A 27,612-nucleotide genomic window follows, 5' to 3' on the forward strand; every position below is an offset into this window, starting at 1 on the left:
GGCACCAAAAATGTATGCATTGCACACAAATACTCCTGCTCGTGTTCTTGTCTGTCAGAAATCTGAATCTGCGTCTCATCTGCACTGAAGTTCAGCTTACAAATAATCATTTGATAGCAATAAAAGAAAGACGATGAGCAGCTTCAACTAAGAAAGTCAGTTCTACTGAAATAATCTGGGTGTGGTGTGTTTATCAGATAAACAAAACAAGGAATGCAGCACATTCAAATCAACCTGACAAACATAGATACAGGTGATATGCATCTTTTTGTCAGGTTTCGGGAAACTATTATAAATTTTTAGGACCAATGACGCGCCCACTCTGGTACTCTGGATTCAACTCAAGACTTCATTGCAAAACGAGATACTCTAGACAAGAACAGAAAACAAGAACTACAGAAAAAGCGAGAATGTGAAACATGAGATGACCAGACCAGACAGGGCCCATAAACATGAAAATCAGGGGAAACAAGGCATGAGGGTCTGGGTCACACACACCTGGGGAGACGCACCAGACCAGACAGGGAACATGAAATACGAATAGGGAATCAAGGCATGAAGGGATCTGGGTCACACACAACTAAGGAGACACACCAGACCACACAGGGAAACATGAGCATGGGGTTCAGGGAAAACAAGGCATGGAACACATGGGCATGAAACAAGAGACAAACATGGGACAAGGACACATGAACAAAAGACGTGGGAAAAGACCAGAAAATAGTGATGGGCAAATGATACTGAGGCTTTGGAGCTTGTATCACTCTTCCTGAAGCAGAGTGATTTGAAACGCTGTGTTGGAGCTTCGCTCTGCGCTTCATTGCTTCAAAATGTTTCGAAGCTTTTCATTGGCTCATGGCGTTTCAATGCATTCTGAGCCAATGACAGCTTGACAGGTTTGACAGATTTGAGTGGTTTGGTGCCATACCAGCTATATAACACGCATCATTCTGCTTCAGGATTTGGAGAGTGAGTGAGAGTATTTTGGCAAGTTTCACGGCGAGTCCCACCAATAAGCGACGTTCTAAAGTTTGGGATCATTTTGATCTCAAGAGGTCTGAACTTTTATTGCTGTCATGGGATTGAAACAGTGCCAGTGCTTCAGTCGTGCTCTTTAGAGGTTGCTATGGCTTCAGTTGACCACCAGATGTCACCGTCACTGAAGTCTCGAAGCTTTGAATCTTTTTCGGCAAAATTGTCAGGAAAGCCTCAGTGCTTCATGAGCCTTCACTTGCCCAACATTACCAGAAAACAAGGACAGATACTCAACTCAAACCGGGGAATACCGAAAGCAGTCCAAGAACAAAATCCAAAAGGGAAGGGAAGTGAAACAGGTTTGAGGCATGAAGAATCCTAGCATGAATCAGCAGCCGGTATACAGAACGGAGATCAGCATAGAGTAAGCCGTACAGACAACCTGGCAACTAAAACATGGTTCAACCAAGGTATATAAAGCAAAGGAACAAAAGGAACAGGTGAAAACAATCAGGTCAACGTAAAGGGAACAGAATAAACCAAAAACCAGTTCCTGTCAGGATCCTCCAAAATAAAAGAAACAGGAAACGGAAAATGCAGATCCTGACACTTTTCCTGTGTACTGTGTTATTCCTACATTGGCGAACAGTTGTTAAAATTAAATTAAGTAAATTAAATAAGTCTTTAATCTGAGTGGGAGTTCTTTGAGTCAAAGACAATTTTATTGTCAAAGAAACATAAATGATGCCAGTCATATATGATTTGGAAGTTTATTCAGTTATTATAAGGCAGAAATCAGAGAGAAAGTGTTATGTCTGCTGCTACTAATGGCTTTGAGGGAAGTGTGTGTGTGGGGGGGTGATTTACTGTGATTTAGCTTGGAAAGAAAAGATAATGCTAAATAATTTTTTTTCTTTTTTCCTTCTTTTGCTTCTTCTCAGGACTGTGCATTGTCTGCATCTCAAGACTGTGGGTTTAGTGTGAGTACGATGTGATTTAGCTTGGAAAGAAAGGATAATGCTTTGAGTAAAGGGCAGTTTTGGAAGGTGCGTTCTCAAGAAGTGAAAAGTACTGGTGAAAAGTATTATATAGTATTAATAGTTAATAAAATTGTAGTAGTAGAGTAGTGGTCAACAAGTCGGGAAACACAGGTACAGCCTCTTCATTCATCCTCCTTTTGCTTCTTCTCAGGACTGTGGGAAATAACACATTATTTTAGAAAGGTGTGTGATTATTGTGTACAGTGTAGGATGTTCAGTTATTCTATTTGCAGTGGTTATCAGTGGGAAATTGGATTTATTTATGATTAGTCAACAGCCTCTAATAGTATTGAAATACCTCGCGATAATGAAGGGATTGTTACTCCTGGTCAACCTCCATACGGGTGATGTCCTCAGTGGAGGAGCCCTGTGCTGCTGCATTGCTGCATAGACAACATATTCACCTTGAATAAGTCAATCAGAATTTCCTAAATACTTTGGTAAAGGTAGCTGGACTGATAGTTTGCAACTTAAAATACACAATCAAATAGTCAAAACATTAAATATCTTTACTAATTTTACAACACTAAGCTATGCGCTCCTTAAAGATGAGCAAAGTTTGTTTTACTTTCTCTTCATGGCTCAGCACCACTTTACATCTCTGACATGCTGATGCCATATGAACCATCTCAAACTCTGAGAACATCAGGGACAGGCCTTCTGCTCGTGCCCAGAGTCAGATTCGGGATGCTGTACATCTTGTTATGGGCGGGGCATGCTGGATTTAAGAGGGAGTGCCCGTACGGACAGGAAAGAGACCTCGCATGAGACGGAAAGAGAGGAGACCAAACCGATAGAGACTTCAATAGACAGAGACAGAGGCGATTGGCTTTTGTTTTGAACTTGGACTGGAATGTGTTCTGATTAGCAAGCTACTTGTGTTTTGATCTGTTATTTGATGCCTTTGGCATACCCCTAGACATTCGTTGCATACGTTTCATTAAACTTTTAGCAGAATCTTGGTTTCATTGATTCTTGTCACTTCCGTTGAGCCAGGACGTGACACAATGTTTAAGTCCAAGCTAAAAACCTTTCTTTTTAGTGTGGCATATACTTTAACATATGACCTGCCAAACCGATCTATCTGCACCCAGTTTCCTTTAATATTAAATTTTAACTTTTTATTATTAATTTTTTCTGTTTTAAAACTGTCTTGTCACTACTTTTGTCCAGTTGGGGGAGACAATCGGACTCACGGTCAGTACTCTAAGTTGATTAGGTTGGGAACCTTCGATCTAAAGCCAATTGGGTTAGGGACTCAGGGGTTAGGAACCCTGGCGCTTTAGTGTTATCCTCAGAATACGGGTCTAAACAGCTGTAGACTTAAATAAGGGGTTTGGAACCTCCAGCTGTAGTCTACTCAATCCTAGACGTAAGAGTCCGGGACTCCGGATCGTCTCCGCAGATAGTCTGTGTTGAGGTACTTTTAGTCCATCAGGGATGGGACAAACTGAAAGTAGGGGACCCACAAATATGGGTCAGCGTGGTCCAATAGTCGATATCATAAGGGGCAAATATGGTGACATGATATTTTTTTATTCTTGCTTATGTATTTTAACCTGTCTTTTATTTCTGTAAAGCACTTTGAATTACTCTGTGTATGAATTGTGCTATAAATAAACTTGCCTTGCCTAAGTATGAAAGCCAAAGTGCTGTTTTCATGGGAGGATAAAATGGCAATCATACCTCTTATTTATGATTTTCTGCCTCATAATTATGATTTCTGTATCTTACAATTATGAATTGAAATCGGTGCAGTGATTGGAAAAGCTTCAGAACTTCCGAAGAATCATGATTTCCTTGAGTATCAAATTCAGACACCAGTGTCTTATTGTACAAATATTATTGATGATTGATAAATATTTTCTGAGATTTTGTGATTATGAAAATAAAATGTGAAAAGAATTCACTCATATGAGCAAATACAAACTTTTACAATACCAAGTATAATGTTAACATGGATGTAATGAGATATACTGTGAGCTGCTTTTAGCTTGTATTTAATTACTTTTTAGAACATGAAGTAGGCAGAATTAAAATATTAACATCATGTACCAGCATCTATTTAAAAAGTTGGAGCGTTTCTCTGCACCATTGAATATGAAGAATAAAAATGCATATTTATGCCTTTTTCTGTTTAAGTCTTCTTCTAGTCTGATCATAGTTTCACTTAAAATGTGTCTTTGTTCTGTCCATGCATCAGCATCATGTGAAATTAAATACATGTAGTGTCACAGTTATCTTACTTGGTCTGTGAGTTCCATGTAGTTTCCCAGTCCATGGCAGTGTCCTCATTCTCACTAGGAGACAATAGTTACACAGAGACAAAAGTAAATTAGACAGACTGGAACAAGTAGGACATTAAACATAAAATAAATAAAATATATTTACAAATTTTACAGCACTAAAATTTGCGCTTCTTAAAGATGAGGAAATTTTGTTTTACAAAGAATTTTTCTTCACATAAATACAAATAACTACAATAAACCAGATTGTAACAGTTATGATACAATAGAAAGGTTCACAAACACCTGATTTCCAAATAATTTAAAAAGTTGCAAAATGAAAGGGAAAGCACATTGCTTTCATCATAGGAAACAAATGACAACCATATCTCTTCTGTATGATTATTTTTTCATAATTATGAAATCTGGATTTTATCCATATGATAAAAGTTTTCATAATATCTCAGATTTATGAAATCATATCCAATTGACGCTGGAGTGACTAAAAAAAACTTCATAACTTGCTGAGAATTTTTTTCCTAAATTTTGTTTATTTATCAGAGTAATTTAGTTACCAGTATCATCCAATAGTACAAATACTAGTGATGATCAATAAACATTTATAAAGATACAAAATGTATTTAAGTATGAAAGCCAAAGTACTGTTTTCATGAGAGGATAAAATGGCAATCATACCTCTTAATTATGATTTTCTGCCTCATAATTATGATTTCTGTATCTTACAATTATGAATTGAAATCGGTGCAGTGATTGGAAAAGCTTCAGAACTTCCGAAGAATCATGATTTCCTTGAGTATCAAATTCAGACACCAGTGTCTTATTGTACAAATATTATTGATGATTGATAAATAGTTTCTGAGATTTTGTGATTATGAAAATAAAATGTGAAAAGAATTCACTCATATGAGCAAATACAAACTTTTACAATACCAAGTATAATGTTAACATGGATGTAATGAGATATACTGTGAGCTGCTTTTAGCTTGTATTTAATTACTTTTTGGAACATGAAGTAGGCAGAATTAAAATATTAACATCATGTACCAGCATCTATTTAAAAAGTTGGAGCATTTCTCTGCACCATTGAATATGAAGAATAAAAATGCATATTTATGCCTTTTTCTGTTTAAGTCTTCTTCTAGTCTGATCATAGTTTCACTTAAAATGTGTCTTTGTTCTGTGCATGCATCAGCATCATGTGAAATTAAATACAGTGGGTACGGAAAGTATTCAGACCCCTTTAAAATTTCCACTCTTTGTGTCATTGCAGCCATTTGCCAAAATCAAAAAAGTTCATTTTATTTCTCAATGTACACTCAGCACCCCATCTTGACAGAAAAAAACAGAAATGTAGAAATTTTTGCAAATTTATTAAAAAAGAAAAACTGAAATATCACATGGTCATAAGTATTCAGACCCTGTGCTCAGTATTGAGTAGAAGCATCCTTTTGAGCTAGTACAGCCATGAGTCTTCTTGGGAATGATGCAACAAGTTTTTCACACCTGGATTTGGGGATCCTCTGCCATTCTTCCTTGCAGATTCTCTCCAGTTCTGTCAGGTTGGATGGTGAACGTTGGTGGACAGCCATTTTCAGGTCTCTCCAGAGATGCTCAATTGGGTTTAGGTCAGGGCTCTGGCTGGGCCAGTCAAGAACGGTCACAGAGTTGTTCCGAAGCCACTCCTTTGTTATTTTAGCTGTGTGCTTAGGCTCATTGTCCTGTTGAAAGGTGAACCTTCGGCCCAGTCTGAGGTCCTGAGCACTCTGGAAGAGGTTTTCTTCCAAGATATCTCTGTACTTGGCCGCATTCATCTTTCCTTCAATTGCAACCAGTCGTCCTGTCCCTGCAGCTGAAAAACACCCCCACAACATGATGCTCCCACCACCATGTTTCACTGTAGGGATTGTATTGGGCAGGTGATGAGCAGTGCCTGGTTTTCTCCACACATACCGCTTAGAATTAACACCAAAAAGATCAATCTTAGTGTCATCACACCAGAGAATCTTATTTCTCATAGTCTGGGAGTCCTTCATGTGTTTTTTGGCAAACTCTATGCAGTCTTTCATGTGTCTTGCACTGAAGAGAGGCTTCCGTTGGGCCCCTCTGCCATAAAGCCCCGACTGGTGGAGGGCTGCAGTGATAGTTGTCTTTGTGGAACTTTCTCCCATCTCCCTACTGCATCTCTGGAGCTCAGCCACAGTGATCTTTGGGTTCTTCTTTACCTCTCTCACCAAGGCTCTTCTCCCACGATTGCTCAGTTTGGCTGGACGGCCAGGTCTAGGAAGAGTTCTGGTCGTCCCAAACTTTTTCCGTTTGAGGATTATGGAGGCCACTGTGCTCTTAGGAACCTTGAGTGCTGCAGAAATTCTTTTGTAACCTTGGCCAGATCTGTGCCTTGCCACAATTCTGTCTCTGAGCTCCTTGGGCAGTTCCTTCGACCTCATGATTCTCATTTGCTCTGACATGCACTGTGAGCTGTAAGGTCTTATATAGACAGGTGTGTGCCTTTCCTAATCGAGTCCAATCAGTTTAATTAAACACAGCTGGACTCCAATGAAGGAGCAGAACCATCTCAAGGAGGATCAGAAGAAATGGACAGCATGTGAGTTAAATGTGAGTGTCACTGCAAAGGGTCTGAATACTTATGACCATGTGATATTTCAGTTTTTATTTTTTAATAAATTTGCAAAAATTTCTACATTTCTGTTTTTTTCTGTCAAGATGGGGTGCTGAGTGTACATTAATGAGAAATAAAATGAACTTTTTTGATTTTGGCAAATGGCTGCAATGACACAAAGAGTGAAAAATTTAAAGGGGTCTGAATACTTTCTGTACCCACTGTACATGTAGTGTCACAGTTATCTTACTTGGTCTGTGAGTTCCATGTAGTTTCCCAGTCCATGGCAGTGTCCTCATTCTCACTGGGAGACAATAGTTACACAGAGACAAAAGTAAATTAGACAGACTGGAACAAGTAGGACATTAAACATAAAATAAATAAAATATATTTACAAATTTTACAGCACTAAAATTTGCGCTTCTTAAAGATGAGGAAATTTTGTTTTACAAAGAATTTTTCTTCACATAAATACAAATAACTACAATAAACCAGATTGTAACAGTTATGATACAATAGAAAGGTTCACAAACACCTGATTTCCAAATAATTTAAAAAGTTGCAAAATGAAAGGGAAAGCACATTGCTTTCATCATAGGAAACAAATGACAACCATATCTCTTCTGTATGATTATTTTTTCATAATTATGAAATCTGGATTTTATCCATATGATAAAAGTTTTCATAATATCTCAGATTTATGAAATCATATCCAATTGACGCTGGAGTGACTAAAAAAAACTTCATAACTTGCTGAGAATTTTTTTCCTAAATTTTGTTTATTTATCAGAATAATTTAGTTACCAGTATCACCCAATAGTACAAATACTAGTGATGATCAATAAACATTTATAAAGATACAAAATGTATTTAAGTATGAAAGCCAAAGTACTGTTTTCATGAGAGGATAAAATGGCAATCATACCTCTTAATTATGATTTTCTGCCTCATAATTATGATTTCTGTATCTTACAATTATGAATTGAAATCGGTGCAGTGATTGGAAAAGCTTCAGAACTTCCAAAGAATCATGATTTCCTTGAGTATCAAATTCAGACACCAGTGTCTTATTGTACAAATATTATTGATGATTGATAAATAGTTTCTGAGATTTTGTGATTATAAAAATAAAATGTGAAAAGAATTCACTCATATGAGCAAATACAAACTTTTACAATACCAAGTATAATGTTAACATGGATGTAATGAGATATACTGTGAGCTGCTTTTAGCTTGTATTTAATTACTTTTTGGAACATGAAGTAGGCAGAATTAAAATATTAACATCATGTACCAGCATCTATTTAAAAAGTTGGAGCGTTTCTCTGCACCATTGAATATGAAGAATAAAAATGCATATTTATGCCTTTTTCTGTTTAAGTCTTCTTCTAGTCTGATCATAGTTTCACTTAAAATGTGTCTTTGTTCTGTGCATGCATCAGCATCATGTGAAATTAAATACATGTAGTGTCACAGTTATCTTACTTGGTCTGTGAGTTCCATGTAGTTTCCCAGTCCATGGCAGTGTCCTCATTCTCACTGGGAGACAATAGTTACACAGAGACAAAAGTAAATTAGACAGACTGGAACAAGTAGGACATTAAACATAAAATAAATAAAATATATTTACAAATTTTACAACACTAAAATTTGCGCTTCTTAAAGATGAGGAAATTTTGTTTTACAAAGAATTTTTCTTCACATAAATACAAATAACTACAATAAACCAGATTATAACAGTTATGATACAATAGAAAGGTTCACAAACACCTGATTTCCAAATAATTTAAAAAGTTGCAAAATGAAAGGGAAAGCACATTGCTTTCATCATAGGAAACAAATGGCATGTTACATGTTAAGTTCAATTAAGAATGGCGCCTGTTAGGTGGCAGCCTGTTACAGCAGCTCCTCTGTTTGTTTTTTGTTTTTTGCAAGTTTTTTTACTGAATTATCATCTGTTAATCCAAGTCAAATCAAGATCTATGCTTTCTCTCTGATAACGGATGAAAGTGGATGAGTTGGGTTTTTCGAATTCCTGTGGAGAGACATATGGAGATTATGGGAACTGCATCAGAAAATATACGTTTCTGTGGCAACGGCATCTATACAAGAGAGCAACTGTTAGCTCTCAAGGGAACAAATCTACTTCTTGGTATAAAACCTGAAATCCCCCAAGACCTGAGGAGGCATAGAAGGGGCCGTAGAGCAGGAGTGAAGCATCGAGAAAAACGTAGGAGATTTAAACCATTTCTCCCAAAAATTATTATGGGGAATGTGAGGTCACTCTGCAACAAAGTGGATGAATTTACAGCTTTAGCTAACAGCCAGAGAGTGTAGCTTGCTTTGCCTCACCAAGACCTGGCTGAATAAAAATATATCGGACAGCTCGCTTGAACTGCCTGGGTTCTCACTAGTGCGAGCAGACAGAGGCAAACAGAGCGGCAAGAAAAGAGGAGGTGGTCTTGCTGTTTTTGTTAACTCCAAATGGTGCAACCCTGGACATGTAATAGTGAAAGACTGTATCTGTACTCCATACATTGAGCTGTTGGTGGTTGGACTGAGGCCATACTACCTGCCCCGTGAGTTTTCACACGCCATTGTTGTGACTGTTTACATTCCTCCATCAGCTGCAGCACAGAGTGCATGTGACATCATCCACACAGTTGTCGCTGGTCTCCAGACAAAACACCCCAGTGCCCTTATACTAATTAATGGGGATTTTAACCATGTCAGTATTTCTGGAACTCTGACCAACTTCAAACAGTATGTGGACTGTGCAACAAGAAAATAAGATTCTTGATCTCCTTTATGCCAATGTGAAGGAGGCATACAGCTCTTCAGCTCTACCCCCACTTAGTGGATCAGACCACAATTTAATATATTTAGTACCAACATACAAGCCTGTAGTAAGACAGCAGCCTGCTACCAAGAGGTATGTGAAGGTTTGGTCAAAGGATGCTGAGGAGGCCCTGCAGGAGTGCTTCAGGGTTACAAACTGGGACTTTTTCATGGACGCTCAAGGTGAGGACATCGAAGGCATCTCTCACTGTATCACAGATTACATCCACTTCTGTGAGGACAATGTTGTTCCATCCAAAAAAGTTTGTTGTTTCCCCAATAATAAGCCATGGATAAGTATGGACATTAAAGGCCTCCTCAACAAGAAGAAGAGGTCGTTCATGGCAAGAGACAAGGAGGAACTCTGAGCCGTGCAGAAAGAACTCAAGAGCAAGCTGAGGGAGGCAAAGCAGCTCTATAGAGACAGAGTAGAGCACAAGTTGAGACAGAATAATATCAAAGAGGTGTGGAATGGGATGAAAATAATGACTGGCTATAAGAAGTCACACGCTGCTGTGGAAGGAGACTCAAAGTTTGCTAATGAACTTAACCTGTTCTTTAATAGATTTGACACCACCTCTGCTTCTTACTCTGATCCACTGTCCTCACACACCATCCCTCCTCCCTCCACCACCTTAGCTGATGCCTTGGGGTCTCTTCACATCCCTCCACCCAACATCTCTGCCAGTGCTGCCTCCCCATTGTCCACTGATACCATCTCCTCTATCAGTAGCCATACAACATTGAAGTATACCTCACCTCCAATACCTCCTCCCCTGCCCTCATCATCTGACTCCTCAACACAATACACAGGCCCGGCCTTTGCCACAGAACAGGTGAGGAAGGAACTATCCAAACTAAAGGCCAACAAAGCAAAAGGACCAGATGAGATCAGTCCCAGACTACTTAAGGTGTGTGCTGGACAGCTTGTAGAGGTTTTTCCGCAACTCTTCAACCTCTCTCTGAGGCTCAAAAAGGTGCCTAAGTTATGGAAAACTTCCTGTATTGTCCCATTACCAAAAAGAAGCCGTCCCAGTACCCTTAGTGACTTCAGACCAGTAGCGCTAACATCACGTCATGAAAGTGACAGTTATGTTACAATAGAAAGGTTCACAAACACATCGTTGACGACTACACTAGGGCATCCACATGGGCTGTGCACACACTCGACTGAAATCTGCTATATTATCAAAAATTAAATGTGTCATGGTCAGAGTGTATGGCATAACGACAGCGATTAACGTTTGCGAAACAAAAAAACTACACGGTCAATTCGCCAAGTCTATAGACATTCTCATCCAACCACAAACTTCTTAAGCTAGCGTACATCTTTTAATGAACACTTAACACTTAGGTATATTTCCATGAAAGGAAAACTCACGTTTGCATTCTCGTTGCCTTGTCTTTTATTTGTACTTCCAGGTCAGAGTTGAACTCATACGTCACGTCACCAGCGGCCCAATGATAACTGTTTTTTATTTGAGTTGGATTTGTGTTATGGAAGAAATAAGAAGTTACCTATTTTTTTAAAGTAAATTTGTTCTTCTTTCTCGCCAAAATGTTACAAAAAACAACTTTTATGGGACATCCTTTGAAATTATACCATCTACTATCATTTCAGACACTACGAGGAAGTCAACTGTTTTCCTACAATTAAAATCACACGTCCGTACTTTCTGGATGTTGTAGCTGTGATTAAGGTTCACAGATGCAGCACTACTCCAATAAAATACCAAAAGAGTTTTTTTGGATATCTCCTTTTTATGTTTTCTAACAGTTTTATCAAAAATTGTCTAATGGGTCTAATTGAACTTAACATGTAACATCGATATGGACAACTTAGTATATTTGGCTACAAATAATTTTTGGCAAAACAGAACATAGCCTACCTTTTTGCCTGAGGTTCTTGGCCAATACGTTGATTACGTCACAGTCCCACTGCCCATGTTGGTTTGCTCAGTAACTGCTAAGAAACATCCATCCTCACTAATTAGATTAGAGATGCCCACTGTATGTCTATTAGAGGTGTTTTTTGAATAATCCATCATCAAGATTCAACGACCACGAAGAGACTAGCTCTTATACAGTCCTCCTGTGAAGTCAAAAGCAAAAGTGAAATCTCGAGATGAGCAACCAATATGACCAAGCCCACATCCTTTGCAATGCTTTTGCAAAAGGTGTTGAAAGAATGGCAACAGGAAAACAGCACCCACACATTTTGATTCTCTGTAAGATGTTCAAAAAAGGTCAAATGCAGTCTCAGGGCTGTTGATCCTGGCAAGTGCAAGGCAAGGCAGGTTTATTCATATAGCACAATTCATACAGACTAATTCAAATTGCTTTACAGAAATAAAAGACAAGTTAAAAGGACATAAACAGCAAATAGTGAAAGTTGAACTTGAAATAAAATTAAGGGAGACTGAAATTGATATTAAAGGAAATTGAGTGCAGATAAATCACTTTGGATAAAACACTGTCAGTTGTCATATGTTATAGGCCACGCTAAAAAGAAAAGTTTTTAGCTTGGACTTAAACATTGCCAGAGATGAGGCTTGTCTAACATCATCAGGAAGACTATTCCAGGTTTTAGCTGCACAGGACAAGTCGCGAGTATGGAGAGTATACCAGCTTTAAGCCAATAAAAACAGAGAAAATACTGCATTTTTTTCTGATGTTATTATTTCATTGGTTGGGGCAGTCTAGAGCCATCCCTCAAACTTCTTAACACGCAGCCTTAGATCGCCTTTACAAAAGCACAAATCGTTAAAACTAATAGATAAATTCTGTCTTTAACTAAATTCTAATTGGGTGGGCAAGACTGATGTTTGGGTGGGGAACTCCAGTGCAAACAGACATGCTATTCGGTGTGTTCCTGGCCTGATTATACAAAACACGATCACCACTTCTGTAGATATCTCCTTTGGCTTGACGAAGCTGTCTGAGTTTTCCAGAGAACCACAGTTTGTCGTTGTTGTATGTTTAAAAAAGTCCGGGTGGGAATGCACATATCCTCACAGAAACTGATATAAGATGTAATAGAGTCTGTGAGTTCGTCCAGCTTTGTGGCAGCAGCTTCAAAAACACTCCAGTGCATTCAAAGCAGGCTTGTAGCTCCTGCTCTGTTTCCCTGGTCCATCTCTTGACAGTTCTCACTACAGGCTTAGCAGATTTAAGCTTTTGCCTGTATGTTGGTATGAGATGGATCAGACAGTGGTCAGAGAGTCCTAAAGCTGCTCTGGGTACGGCGTGATATGCATCCTTTATCGTGGTGTAGAAGTGGTCCAGAATATTCCACTCTCTGGTGGGGCACTTGATGTGCTGCTTGAATTTGGGCAGTTCGTGGCTCAAGTGTGCTTTATTAAAGTTTTACCTTGTTCTGATTTTGATTTGCTGCACCTGTGTCTCATTTTCTCCTTTAGTTATATACCCCTCCTTTTCCCTTTGTTCCTCGCCCGGTTGTTTTGTCCTGGTTGTTGTCTGTGTGGTTCTCCAGTCAGCCTTGCTATTCAATTCAATTCAATTCTTTTTTATTTGTGTATAGCGCCAAATCACAATACAAATCATCTCAAGGCAATTTACAAAAACTAAAACTAAAAACCCAACAAATCCCTTATGAGCAAGCACTTGGCGACAGTGGAGAGGAAAAACTCCCTTTAACGGAAGAAAAAACCTCCAGCAGAACCGGGCTCAGTTTGGGCGGCCATCTGCCTCGACCGGTTGGGGTGAGTGGATAGAGCAGAGAGAAAAGAACAGCAACAATAAACAACAAATAGACACTGCAAGTTGGTGGGGCCAGTAACTGCACATCAGCGATATACAGCTCCAGGACCAGGGACACCTGCAGAAGATACAGAGAGAGAGAACAGAGAGAGAGGGAGAGAGAGAGCACAAAGTTAGTGATATTCAGTGGTGGAATATACATGTGAGGGGGGAGGAGAAGAGGGGAGGGGAGGGAAAAAGAAGGGAGGGGAGGGTTAGGGTAGGGGTTCTCAGTGCACTGATGGACAATCCTCAGACAGTCTAGGCCTATAGCAGCATAACTAAGGGATGGTTCAGGGTTGCCTGAAGCCAGCCCTAACTATATGCTTTGTCAAAGAGGAAGGTTTTAAGTCTAGCCTTAAAAGTACAGAGAATGTCTGCCTCCTGAACCCAGACTGGGAGCTGGTTCCACAAGAGAGGAATCAAACTCCTCTGAGAGCGAAGTGGTCTATTGGGATAATATGGCACTATGAGGTCTTTAAGGTATGAAGGAGCTTGATCATGAAGGGATTTGTATGTGAGAAGAAGGATTTTAAATTCTATTCTATATTTTACAGGGAGCCAATGAAGAGACGCTAATATAGGAGAAGTATGATCTCTCTTGCTAGTTCCTGTCAGGACTCTGGCTGCAGCATTCTGGATTAACTGGAGGCTTTTTATGGCGATACTGGGACATCCAGATAGTAATGAGTTACAGTAATCTAGCCTTGAGGTAACAAATGCATGGACTAGTTTTTCTGCATCATTTTGAGACAAGGATGTTCCTAATTTGCTTTAAGCACACAGAATAAAAAATCTGCATGAACTGTGATGGAATTATTAGCTACTGTTTACCTGTACATTAATGCTGTGGAAGGACTTCCTTGTGATAATGTTCCTTTCCTATTGCAGTTGCTGGGCCATCATCACTGTGATAATCATCTATCCATACATTCATCATCTATTGCTTAACCATGCTCACGGGGATATGTTGGAGCCTGTCCCAGCTCTCTTTTGGGTGGGAGGCAGGGGTACACCCTAAACAGATTATCAGTCCATCATAGGGACTGTGATAATCAATTGTATAGAAATTATGTTCCTGTGACAGATATTTTTTGTTTGTTTATAACATGTGGGGAATATATCTAATCTGGGAAAAGAGTGACCCTATTTTGATATTGTGGTTATGAAACATGTTGTTTGTGGAACTGATTGAATAATTTGTGTTCAACCATGCCCTCCTGTAAAAGACCCCACCGATTGGTTCTTTTTAAATAGAAGGCGGTATGGGGAAGGAGGAAGACAAACCTTGGTGAGCATGGTCTGAGCAGTGAAGATGGCTGCTCTGAAGAAGTAGCCTAGTTTAATTTGTTTTTTTGTTAGTTTTGCTCTAAATGAAAATAACTGAATTAAAAATGGAAGAGCGCTTATGTTTGAAAGCTGTAAACACCAACAAAACTGTAAGAGACTGAAATAAACAATGTCATATTTTTGATAGGCAAAATTTTCTGTGAATGTTTTCTGTTTTACCTTTAACACTGGCCTCTTGTCCACGTGACATTCCTACTGAGATAATTGGCTTCATTTACAGAGGGAGCCACACTGAGCCATATGAGTCCCATCTATGCAGCCGATCACGCCTGGAAACCCTAAAATATACAAATTGATTTGTGCATAAATTGTCAAAGCTACAGGCTGAATGTACCAATTGTTGCTTACAAGGAAAAAAAGGAGGTGGTGCCCCTCTACCTTGCTTGGTGTGTCTCTACAGACACCAGACAGCCATACAAATACCAAAATGGCCAAATAGTCGATTCTGTAAAATAGGGAACCTTTAAAATACAACTTTAGCTGCCCCAGTGATTCAGTGTGTAGGAAAATAATGTAGAGGTTTTCAAAAAAATTTATCTGCACTAGAGTAACTTTGGATGTGATATCACAAAAAAGAGCAGTCAAGCTATGGCAAGTTTAAGAATAGGAAACATGGATCACTACGGTAGTTTTCACAGTGAAAAAGTTGACAGTGTATATTCATTAGCATATAATGTACCACAGTCTCATAATTATTAGCCTGCTAAGAATCAAGGACACCAGGAGCAGACAAGGATTAGGAAAAATTAGATGAAGGAAAAGAAACTTGTAAACCTGTTCCATGTCTACAAGCACTGAACAAGATTTTAAAATGTAAAATTATATAAATGTTCACTCGGTTTTGAGCTACTACTAAAATCAAATCAACCAAATATACATATTAACTATAGCTCAGTAGGATAACACCTTTATCACCTGTCAGTGAAATTCAATATGCAGGTACGCTGAATAAATGCAGTTTACTGACTTTTCTCCCACACACACTCACTCACGACTGCTGTTTTTTAAGATAATGCAAGAGTCGAATAAAGTGAACTGACTTTCCCATCTCAGGGTTGACCAACTCAGAGTTAAGGGTGTGGCTAAGTGGAACTCGTTTAAACCGCAGTTAGAAAACATTGTTGTAAGCAACTTACGTTAACTCCAGAAGATGGCAGTAAAACAACGTCAAGTAAACAAACCTGCCGTAAGATATCAGAAGAAGAAGAAGGAGGGGGTGGAGGAGGAAACGGTGCTACTAGCTGAGTATATCGACGAGTTGCTAATCGACTTGCTATCTTATAATAGTGAAAAGTGCCTGTGAGAAGAGACGTAGTAACCGCTGTTTGCGGGTCATGCAGCTCTGTAAAAGGTAATGAGCCGTAAAGCCTCAGAGTTTCGGCTCAGCGGCGCCCACAAACTGCAGCCACACTGGAATGACTGGCAGCCCAGGTTGGTACTCAGCTTCATGGAACGCTGGTTACAATGAATCGGTGATTATTTGGGCCTGTGTTGTGTTGCTTTATTAATTTTCAGCCACACAGAAGTGGAATACTTCGTGTATCCTTACCATAATATTAAATGCTTAAATTGTCAGATTTAAACACTAAGGTCGGCATCTCTTGTAATGCAAGACGTAACATTTAACGTTAACGAGCCAGTCTTACGGGCTGAGCGCGGTGCTAACATTAACGTTGAGGATAGCTCAGACTGTTTAGAAAAGCCAGCTAATTTACTTAAATATATTAAATATTAAACTTAATATTTTTGACAGGAGAAAAAATATAACCGCTAAAGGACACGACGTCACATGAGTGCCAGCGATGAATGAGGGCTCTCAAATTAACCAAAAACTCTTAAATTCTTAAAGAAGAGTGCTAACGCTAATGTTAGCGTTTAGCTGGTTAACATTAGCGTGAACACGTTACTGTTTTAGCGATAGCCAGCTAGCACTGCGACGACGCCACCCTATCGTAATGTTATCAACTTTCTACAGAACTTCCGGATATTTTCAAGACATTTAAATAGATGTATGACGGCTTTGGCGTTGTATTTTTTTTAGCTGATAGTAACCAGGTAAAACATCGAGTCGTAAGTTAGCATCACACGTGTTACCTCTTTTCATGTAATTTGTAATGTCGGGTTTAACGTTAGAGTACTGCACAAGTGCCCAGGGGTTATTGTGGAGCATTTAGCAAATGGATTATAGTATTTATTTGTTTGGTAGCTAACCAGCTAGAATAGCGTTAGAACATTGACAAACAATATGCTATTGTGTTGTCAGGAGTTTTCTGGTGCCTCCAATATCCAAATGTTGAGGCCCTGTCTTGACCCTAGATCCAGTTTTCAAAGTCTAGAGAAAATTATTGTTTGAGTGTAGTCTGAGTCACAAATGATTAAAGGTATGCACAGTGGGGGGACTGCATATTATCCCTATAGCACATTTTTTCTCCTGAGCTTCCCAGTGGGTTCGTCAGGACTGGCTTGGTACAAACATGTCCAAAGTTATACACAGCAACAGGGCAAGCAGTTATACATGCAACTTTAAACATAAGGCCACACGCGTTCTAATATGTTGTTATTGTCTAATAAAGTTAGATCTACTTCTCCAGAAAATCTTGACGATCTTCTGGAGAAGTAGATCTAGTTTTAACTAAAGGTTAACTACACTAGAGTGGTTTTAAGAAACTCCCATTTGCATGGTTGTTTGTTGATATTTAATAAAATAGTATTGGTTAATTGCTGCTTTTCGGGAAAAAAAAAACTAACTTTAGAAGTGAGGTTTTATTATATTCACTTCCCATTGCCTACAACAGTCCATTTTTTCAGCTGTGTCATCTGCATAATATTGTTTTGGTAATGCACGTACATTCCTTGGTACTGTTGCATTGCTTCGACAATTGTTTTTGACAATTAAGTTTTGTTTTGTAGTTTCACTAGAGTCAAAACACAGGTTCTAAACAAATCTTTACTTTATCCACACTTCATGTCAAATTATTTATAGACGAAAGGAGCTACTGTTCTAGCTGGTGGTAGACTGTTAATTATGTGTTAAGTTCAGTATTCTCACAGAGGCAAAAGACTGTAACTTGCTTGCGGTTATTACAATGACATTTTCAAAATTTAAAAAGCTGCATATATATTTCTCTGCTTAAATCAACACTATTTACTGTATTTTCTGGACTACAGGTTGCAAGAAAATGATAGCAGTATATAATGTGATAGACACGTAATGAATATCAATAAAAAATACGTTCGATAGAACATTCAACAACTTCATTGAGGAAGACACCTGAAGAAACCACAAGAGAAAATAGGCGAAGCAAGGTTGGCTGTGTGAACAAACTCACTTGCTTCCTGCTAACCTAGCAAGCTATGGAGTGACACACTAACAGCCAACATTTAACCGTTTTCATGTGTCGTTGTGACATTCTCGTCGCCTTGTCTGATTCTTAAATAACAAAACCGGCTTGGAGAAACAAGGTGGAAATGAGTGCATTCAGACTTATGTGTACATTTATTTGAGTGGTTTTTTTTTTGTGGTTGTGTTGACATTTCTATTCCCTCTGTTTCTTGATTGATAACCTTACTCTGATTGTAATGACTTAACTTTAAAGTAAAAGTGTTAAAATTGAATTTTTTTTTTCCTGGTCCTTATTTCAAATAGGTGATTAAAAAGTATCAATAATTATCGGTATCGACTGATATGAAACACTTTTATTGTTAGAAAGTTTTCAGTCATATTGCCCAGCCCTAGGACAAACCATTGAATCGATTTTGAATAAATTGTCAATAATCATGTATAAAGAATCAACATTGAATGATTAAGTTCTTAAAGGTTTTCACCTATTGTAGTTGTGGCATGAAAAATTACTGTAAACAATAAAATGGACTTAACATCAAGTACAATGTGAATCTATGCAGGTACTTACTTTTGATTTTGTTTGTGTCTGTCTATCATTGTATTCAGAGTTGACACTGTGTCATCCAGCCAGGACAGTGTGACTTCCACAGAGTTTGGTTCAGGAGCATTGTACGACATCTTGCCTTCCAACTGCCCTGAACAGCCAGTGGTGCCCAGCGATGCCTACGCTGCTGCAGATACACACCAGGAAGAGGGTGAGGCCTCTGTTAGCATGTGGTTGAGCTGAAATTCTTTCTGAATATGTTTGGCTTTCTCTGATATCAGGATTATAAGTTATTACAGTGTTAATTAACTGAAGAGTACCATCAGAAATTCATGTCATTCACTGCTAGAAGGTTTGGGGAAAATGTGATATAAAAATGAATGAAAATATTAGTTCAAGTATTTTCAGTACTGGTTTTTTATCATATTCTAATACTTCGACTTGTGTATGCTTCAAACAAGCAATGCATTTTGTTTTATGTAGTATTAGAGAACATAATTGAGATAGATGTTTACAATGTTTCTAAGAAGTCAGAACAAGGTGTGCATTTAACATTTCTCTGTTTAACCTTGTTCTGCTTGTAGCCCTTTGGTTTGTCTGATGGTATTCAATTCACATTTGAGCTATGTTACAGATATGTTACAAGTGCAGCCTAGTTTGATTGTCACAATGACTTGTGCATGTGAAAGTGACTTGAGTTTAGGCATGAGACCATTACATCACATTTTTGCATTGGTAAAGAAATATAGGTGTTTTATTAGTAATGTTGCCATGTCCAATTCCAGCCACTTTTTAACTAACATTCTATTAAATTTTCACTTTAAATATTAATATTTTGGATCATATGTTTCCAGCTGAGTTAGTAGCATATAAGTAAAATATAGGTTATTACCTTTCTAACCATGTATGGTTTTATTCATTACCGTAACAAGAAAAAGTGCTCTACCGCTGTTGTTTTAGCCATGCGCTACTTTTCTCCAAATCCAACCGCCCATGTCTGCTCATTGCATCCACTTTATCCTGCTGATTTTACAGGATTAGCAGGTTGTTCCTCACCCGAGTAAGTTTACCACAATACTATCAAGAAATCTGGCTGCAAATGACTGTCCTTCAAAATTAGATGGCATGCTCTAATAATGAATTAATTACTGAAGCATTAAGGTGTACAGAACAAATTTCTGACCCTAACTAATTTACCTGGTACTAGTAGCCAATACAAGTTGTAGCTGTTGTTAATAAAGCTCTTTTAATGCTGTTTGAATTGAAATAACAAGCTGCGTGTGTGTGGGCATGAGAGAGTGAGAGGAGAGAGAAAATGTTTTGTGTGTACAATGACAGCGTGTTGATTTTAATTCTGCTGTCTGCCACTTGCTGTTTGTTCAGTTAAAATTTTTCTCATTTCAATCACTTCTTAAATAATTTATATAACATATAAAATATATGAATTATATGATTACACACTTAATAGAGAGGGGTGAGAAACAGTAATCACAAGTAGCAAAGCAATATTTGCAGTGTGACTGTAAATATAAGGACACTTTTAAAACCAAGGTCACATGTGCTCTGTGTTTAACCCATCCCGCACACAGTGCCCAGGGAGCGGTTGTGGCTCTGGTGCCTTGCTCAAGGGTCTCAACTCAGTCGTGGTGTTGAAGGTGGACAAGGCGCTGGCTATTCACTGGCTATTTCTGCTAGACCTGAGTCTTGGACCCACAACTTTTGGGTTACAAGTCCGACTCCCTATCCATTAGGCCACGACTTCCCCTTTCCAGATGACACACCAAGTACCCTCCTACACCACCATCTTATGCTGTCTGGCTACACTCTCCCCCAACCACTACTTTGCACTCACTGATCTCTTTCAGGTTGAAACGTCTTCACAAGATGTAATCAACTTGTGTGCTCCTGCCTCCTCTTATGTCACCATTGTCGTGTGTTGACGACCTTGATGCTTTCCGTGAAAATTTTAATTAAAAAATGAAATCTGTTAAGTTTAGTTTTACTACCGTGGATGTCATTGGTCCAGTGGATGAGGAGGAGAAGCTGGACAAAGGCTGGGTCATTTGAAGTTGAGCAGCTATATAAATGAGAGTTTAGACACATCTTTGTGAGGATGTTGATGGTACTTTAAAAAAAAAAAATACCGCAACTATTTTACGTACAAATACTAAAATTAATATTTATTAAATTTATCTTCATTGCCATAAATATCTTTTAATAACCAAATACATCAAAATGTAAAACAGATTAGTTCTGTACACAGAGATGGGGGAGGATGCTGAGCTTCAGCAGGCAGGCTCATGGGAAATGGTGTGCTGCTGGGTGCAGGCAACCGTAACAGAGGGCCTTGTGGGCTGAGGGACCGGCAATGCAAAGGCTAGAGCTGGCAGCTGGGGCTGCCCTCGAGGGGTGCTCGTCCTCTGCGGCTGGGGCGGGGGTCATCAGGCAGGGTGCAGGAAGTGGTTGCTGGGCTGATGTCTTGAGCCTGCTCCCGGCCTCTTCTGGCCAGAGCTTGGGCTTCTAGCCCTGCCCTCCACCTCCTCAATGACATCAAACATCTCCTGAGCCATCAGCACCCGGCCCTTGGTGGTGTCAGCCAGGTGGTGGGCCAGGTCAGCTAAAATCAGGCCTGATGCAACTAAAGGATGGGTTAGGTAGGGATTAGAAGGAGGATGGGGAGGTGCACACTGATGGCTAGGGACATGGACCGGGTATAGGGGCAGAGCGGCAGAGTTGGGGTGAAGATGTAAAGGCAAGTGGGCTCGAGGTTGGGGCAACATTGGAAAGGGGCTCAGTAGGTGGGTGGCTAGCATCAGGCATGGTCCAGGAAGATGCTGATGGGGCAGGCGGAGGTACTGAGGTCCCACACCATGGCCCAGATGGGATGACCCGTGACCAGTCAATGGCCGTCAGATCCAGAGGGTAGAAGCCACACCTCTTAAACTCAGCCAGTATAACCCTACGATCCTTAAGGCCGTAATAAGAATCTCTTAGGACCTTTGAAAACTCTAGTGGCCTCCTGGATATCCCTCCTTGTAAATAATGAAAAGGGGGGGACATCCTCCCCAGCCACATTAAAGCAGGCCAGGAAAATGATGTGGTCCCTGGTTCCCTGGGTCTGATGATATTTGGTCCCTTGGGGCTGGATGACTTTCCTCTTCTGTGCCAGTTGAAACCCCATCTCATCACAGTTGTAGATTTGACAGGGCTTCTCCCTCAACCCGTGCTCCTCCAGGGTGGGGGTGAGGAGCCCGGAGTACTCTTTGGCCCTCCCATGATCGATGATGTCTGGGTTCCTGGATGTAAGGCAATGGTGATGGCACTCCCTGAAATTAATCCACCACATCTGGTCAGGTGCCGTTTTTGGTGCCTCTGGGTGGTGGAGGTTGTAAATGGCCAGAGCGTGGGCCACGACCTGATGCTTTGTCAGACGAAACCCATGACTGGCAGAATACAAACAGTACTCCACCAGGGAACTCTCATCTCATGTTCAGGGGTGAGAAGTGTCCTCTGACCCAGTGCACAATCATAGGACACCCTTCCATTGACTGTTTCAGGGTGGTCCTGAGGATGTCAAACTGTTTGACTGCCTACCTAACACTGAGCCTGCCTGCTTCCACCTCTTTAAGTGCCAGTTCCATGGCCTCCAGTGTCCACTTCCTTGTCTTCCTCTCCTGTGTTCCCAGCTGGTGGATATTAGGCATCAATAAATTAACAATACAAAAAACTCAAACTTTGGTAAAAAGGTGTTATCTCTTATATATTGACAAATACATTTTAATAATAAGCATAGCTACACATACTTATCATGTGAATAGTTTATCTTAACTGAGCCCACAGTACAATTTCCATTTGCAGTTTTTTTTAATATCATGTTTATGCGTCTGTGCAGTTTTTTTTGTTTTTTTTCTTCTGTTCTCTCTGTAATCTGCAGGCAGCTTTCATAGATTTAAAAAAAAAAAAAGAAAGGCATAGTAGCAACTTTCTGACCGTTTATCGTTTGTAAACAAAGCAGATACACGAAGTGAAGTGCAGCATTATTTCATTTATGTAGCTGACAGTCAGAACAAGCCTGTCGGTTAAAGACATTTCAAACCTACATAAGGCAAAGGAGCCAGCATGTTCAACTTTTCAAAGCACCTTGTCTATAGATCTGGAAACTTCTATAGCCTGAATAATTTAAAGAGTGACAGGGTAGCGATGAGTGAATGTGATGGATAACATTTCCTAAGTCAAAGGACTGTGACAAGTGAACTTTTCTCACCATCAGTTTGACAAGAAAATAAAGAGCAACTGTCCAATTAAACTTCATAGCTGTCATAATTAACATAATTTTTGTTTTTTTTTTATGACCTCTTTTCACATTCTCCACAGCACTGACAGTCAAAATATTTTTTCTTTTTGTGTTTAACTTCCATGTTTTGTCATCTATCATTCCATTACATTTTCCTGATGGTTTAGTTTTTCCTGTGGTATCACGTTATTGAGATACTTAAGCAGGTATTGGTATCAATGTCATAGTTTTGGTTTTGTGCCAAGACTACAATCTTAAACCTGCATTAAATAAAAGTTCCTTCTGTTTGCTGTGTGGTGGTGTTGAACATGCCTTTATGGTAGTTCACCATGGTTTGTATGCCATAGGTGGATATGAAGCTGGTCAGGGTGTCGGTGATACTACATTTGGTTGGAAGTCGCTGGGGCAAGAGTTGAGGCCCAATGACGTGACAACGGATGTGACTCCTTTTCAGCATGGAAACCGTGCTTTAGCTTCAAAGGACATGAGAAAATCGCAGGGTAGGTTTTCTCATAAATGTTCAGAATTCAACAATGACTGCAAAGCAAATGGCGCAACACTCTGGACTGTAACATTTACTCTGTCAATGTAATAACTTTGTGTGAAACTGACAGTGGTTTTAATGTCAGTACAGGATGACACCTGGGACATAACAGTAATAAAAAAAAAAAAGCTACCACTTACGCAATAAGATTGTTCTTTTTAAATTCTGGACCATCCCTTACATGATTGTTGGCAGAGCAAGATAATAAATATTATATAAAATAATAAATAAATAATAGCTGGATTCACATTTTCACTAGTACTATTCACTGGGGTTAGCTTGTGAGGTAAAAACACTAAATCAGTGGATAAAAACATATTTCTTCTGTCATACAAGAAGAGGAAGAGTTGAAATTAAAGTGTGGTGGTATTGATACATGATACTCACATTCAGTATTTTTTCAGACAGAGGGCTGGCTCACTCAGAGGAGTCTCGGCTGGCCAACCTCCTGCGCCGAGTCTCCAGGGAGGATGATCGTGACCGCAGGCTGGCCACTCTCAAACAGCTGAAGGAGTTCATCAGCCATGGAGAGAGCAAAGTGGTAAGTCAGTTGTGTTCAAATAAAGCTGACACTAACACCCACTCAAAACATGGTTTAACCCAGACCACTGTTATAAATATATGACAATTGCAAAAATTTATATTATGCAGTGTCTCATGTTTATGATCAATCAGGAAAAATTTATGCACTGCTGCCCTTGGTTGTGCTTTCTTAAAGGAATGGAATAGATTATATATCTCTTAAAACATTAGTCCTGATGACACCAACACAATGTTTGTATGATTTATTGTTCCTGGTCAGGTTTAGTTGTGCTCATGAATTGACATAGCTCTGGCATAATTAAAAAAAAATATTTGGAAAATTCTTCATGTCAGAACTTTAGCAGGCACAATTACTGGCATAAATCTATTGCCATGGTGATTTCTCACCGGTCTCTGTTTCTGACTAGAAACGTGTAGATTTGAACAATGGACAAATATCTCATTGGGGCGAAAAGTAAAACATGCAATATTTTCGAAACTAACAAGACAATGACAGCCAATGGTGAACGATGATTTGCCACCAAAATATAAAACGAGAAACTATGACGTGTATCTTAGTCTTGAGTTCAGAGTGAAAGGTTTTATACCATCGATGGCTTCATGTTTTAAAAGGTACTGCTTTTTACATGGCCTGTACTTTGATTTTAGATGTACTATCAGAGGCTCTGCATTTTTGACAAGGTCTACGTCATATCCATGCCCAGAGAGATTTTGGAATTTGCTCAAGCTCTGGTGGTAAAATGGTTTCTGTGATGGTAAAGGCGTTAGCGGTGTTCTGGCCATTAATGAGCTCAACTGTTTGACAAACTTGTACAACTGATGTAAATTGTCTGAAGTACATCACCCTTCTAGCTATACTCTGTCCTAAGATCTGATGCTGTTGGTTGAAAGTCCTAGAAGGAACAGCAAGCTCTGCAACTAGCAGCTCAAGTTTTTTTAGCTACAGTCAGCAGATTTTTCCGGTGGGATGTGTGGAGTATTTCCTGTGAAAAGTTCTTTCTGGGTAGGGGAGAGTAGAACAGAGGGTGATAGCAGCAGTCTTTGTCCAATAGACATGTCAAATTTATCACTTCTACTTCCATACCTCAACATACCACTCTTTCATACCTCAACATACTCTCCCTCACATGACATTTCAGTCAGCTTGGAACACTTTGTTTCTCTCTTTTATCTCTTTTGGACAAAGACCTGTGTTGCTCTGCACTCTTTTCCTTCTTTTTTCTTTAAGTTTATCTTTTAACAATGCTAACTGTCTGACTCAGATTACCGTCTACACGAAATCCCAGCTCCCACCATACGGTTAGTTGCTTACAACTTCCGTTGTACTTTTTTCTCATTTCTTCACATAATGGTGAATATTCAGTTGGTAGACCGGACACTGGCCAAGCGTTTGTTTCTTAGTACCCAGTACTAAACCCATTTCTCTAGTAGCTGTTTTCTCGTGTTATCTTTCCTCGCGCGACTCAGACTGCGCTGCATACAACAGTAATCAATAACACAACGGTCTCTACTAAGACGACGTCTCGTCAACTAATTCAACGACGTAGTGAGTTAGCACTCTCTTACCGTACCATTACAGGTCTGTCTGTGTCTCTGCCGCTTCACCGTTATACAATTGGTCTTTACTTTTATTTCCTGGGTTGGATCGGTGGCCGGACTCCTTAGGATGAAAGCTTCTCAACCCATGGGGAGGAAACGCTATTTAATTTGCACTGTTACTCTCCGTACTTCAGAATCCAAACTGCACATCTATCCCACTTCTGACACTAAATCTGTTGTGGCAAAAGGTACTAGGAGGCAAAACTCAGGTTATAGGATGGGAAGTTTAATAGGCAAAAGCAGCAGAGTCACAAGCACAGCATACGATCTGCAGAACGGGTCAAAAATAATTGACCCAGGACAAAAGAAATGGCAAACTTTTATATCAACTCAGCAGTTTCAACAGTATGACTGTGTGACCCGTGTGAATTCAACAAAGACTTGTTATACTGCTTTGTATTTCATTAGGGACCAGATGAAAAGACAGGTAGTCGCACAGATTTGCTAATCATATTACTGACCACTGTGTATTCACTTATGTGTATGTATAAAATATTCTCTCTCTCATTATTCCAGCATTTAGCACATAGATATAATTTTGGCAATCCTACCTGACCTGAAACAGGAGAAGTTTAATTTCTCTAGTTTAGTTTAGCTTCTTTGATTTAAATTCAGATAGAAGGAAAAAATGTTTATTTTTACACAGTGTATGTAAACTTCTGGTTTCAAGTTTACATGAATGTTAAAATCTACCACTATAATGAGTTCATCTGAACCAAGCACTAAATCAGATAGGAAGTCTGGAAAGTCAGTTAAAAACTGGGACAGGTGGACAGTACACAATGACAAAGTAGAACTGGGTTTTCTGTTTTCCAGTTTGGATGCGAGAGGCTAAGAATGAGGCTCTCAAATGAGTCATAACTATTCTGACGATTAAAGTTTAATAAGTTTGAGTGGAAAATTGCAGTTACTCCTCCACCTCGACCTGTGCTTCGAGGAACATGACAATTTTTATGACTGAGGGGGGTTGATTCATTCAGACTGACATATTCATCCTGCTGTAGCCAGGTTTCAGTAAGACAGAGTAAGTCCAATTTGGTGATCAGTTATCAAATCATTTACTAACAGAGATTTAGACGAACGAGACCTGATATTTAATAATCCACAGCTGACTGTTCTGTTTTTCTGATCGATAATAGGAGTGGTCTTAATTTTTATTAGATTTTTATGAATAACTCCTCTTATGTTAACTTCTGATTTATTTGATTTGTGTGTTTGAGGAGCAGACGCACTCTCTATGGGGTTTGGGGGGTGACGGCTCTAAGAAAACTGCAGAGAGGCGTTTGAGTCTCTGCGTCCCGGTTCCCACTCTGGATTGTCAAACTTTAGGATGGCTAATAAACTCGGCCAGATTTCTAGAGATGAGGCCTGCACCATCCAAAGTGGGATGGATGCCGTCCCTCGCTACCAGACCAGGTTTTCCCCAGAAAGTGACCCAAATGTCTATGAAGCCCACATCATTTGCTGGACACCACCTAAACAACCAGCGACGGAACGACGACATGAACATTGCTGGTCAGATTGGAGAGGGGTCCAGAGAAAACTACAGAATCCGGCATTGTTTTGGCAAAATTACACACCGACTCAACATTAATTTTAGTGACCTCCGATTCGCGTAATCGCCATTGCTGCCGACGTGAATATATTTCCATATTTCCGATTAGCCTTAGCCAGCAGCTTCAAATTTGACTCGATGTCGCCTGCTCTGGCCCCAGGAAACATTTGACTATGGTCACTGGTGTTTCTAGCTTAACGTTTTTGACTATGGAATCACCAGTTATGAGTCGGTTTCTCAGTGGGTACGTTGCTGAGCGGGGAAAATCGGTTAGAAACGTGAACAGGCAGGTGATGAGCCGTGAACCTCTGCTTAGGATTATGTTTCTGTTGGACCGTAACCCAGGCTAATTCTCTGAGCTGCTC

At 39.5% G+C, this 27,612-nt stretch overlaps 1 protein-coding gene and 1 long non-coding RNA gene across 3 annotated transcripts in view; one reads left to right on the plus strand and one right to left on the minus strand.

Annotated features, from left to right (window-relative positions):
* Window positions 1–13,501: 13,501 nt before the first annotated feature.
* Window positions 13,502–18,852, minus strand: LOC113141288 (uncharacterized). Its single transcript, XR_003296730.1, has 3 exons — window positions 18,737–18,852; window positions 14,985–15,103; window positions 13,502–13,554 (listed from the first exon to the last, which is right to left on the minus strand). It is a non-coding gene; the product is annotated as an uncharacterized LOC113141288 (long non-coding RNA).
* The window catches only part of smg1 (SMG1 nonsense mediated mRNA decay associated PI3K related kinase), a 104,930-nt gene continuing 93,355 nt past the window's right edge, over window positions 16,038–27,612 (plus strand). Inside the window, exons 1-4 of one of the 2 annotated variants that reach the window (XM_026325613.1) lie at window positions 16,038–16,256; window positions 18,775–18,923; window positions 23,354–23,506; window positions 23,955–24,091. In XM_026325613.1, coding sequence (XP_026181398.1) covers window positions 16,180–16,256; window positions 18,775–18,923; window positions 23,354–23,506; window positions 23,955–24,091 — 516 coding nt within the window. In that variant the 5' untranslated portion in view covers window positions 16,038–16,179. The remainder of the gene's footprint in view (window positions 16,257–18,774; window positions 18,924–23,353; window positions 23,507–23,954; window positions 24,092–27,612) is intronic. The other variant, XM_026325610.1, reaches the window with a different exon arrangement.

Source organism: Mastacembelus armatus, chromosome 8 (genome assembly GCF_900324485.2).
Source record: "Mastacembelus armatus chromosome 8, fMasArm1.2, whole genome shotgun sequence".
Classification (NCBI taxonomy): Eukaryota; Metazoa; Chordata; class Actinopteri; order Synbranchiformes; family Mastacembelidae; genus Mastacembelus; species Mastacembelus armatus.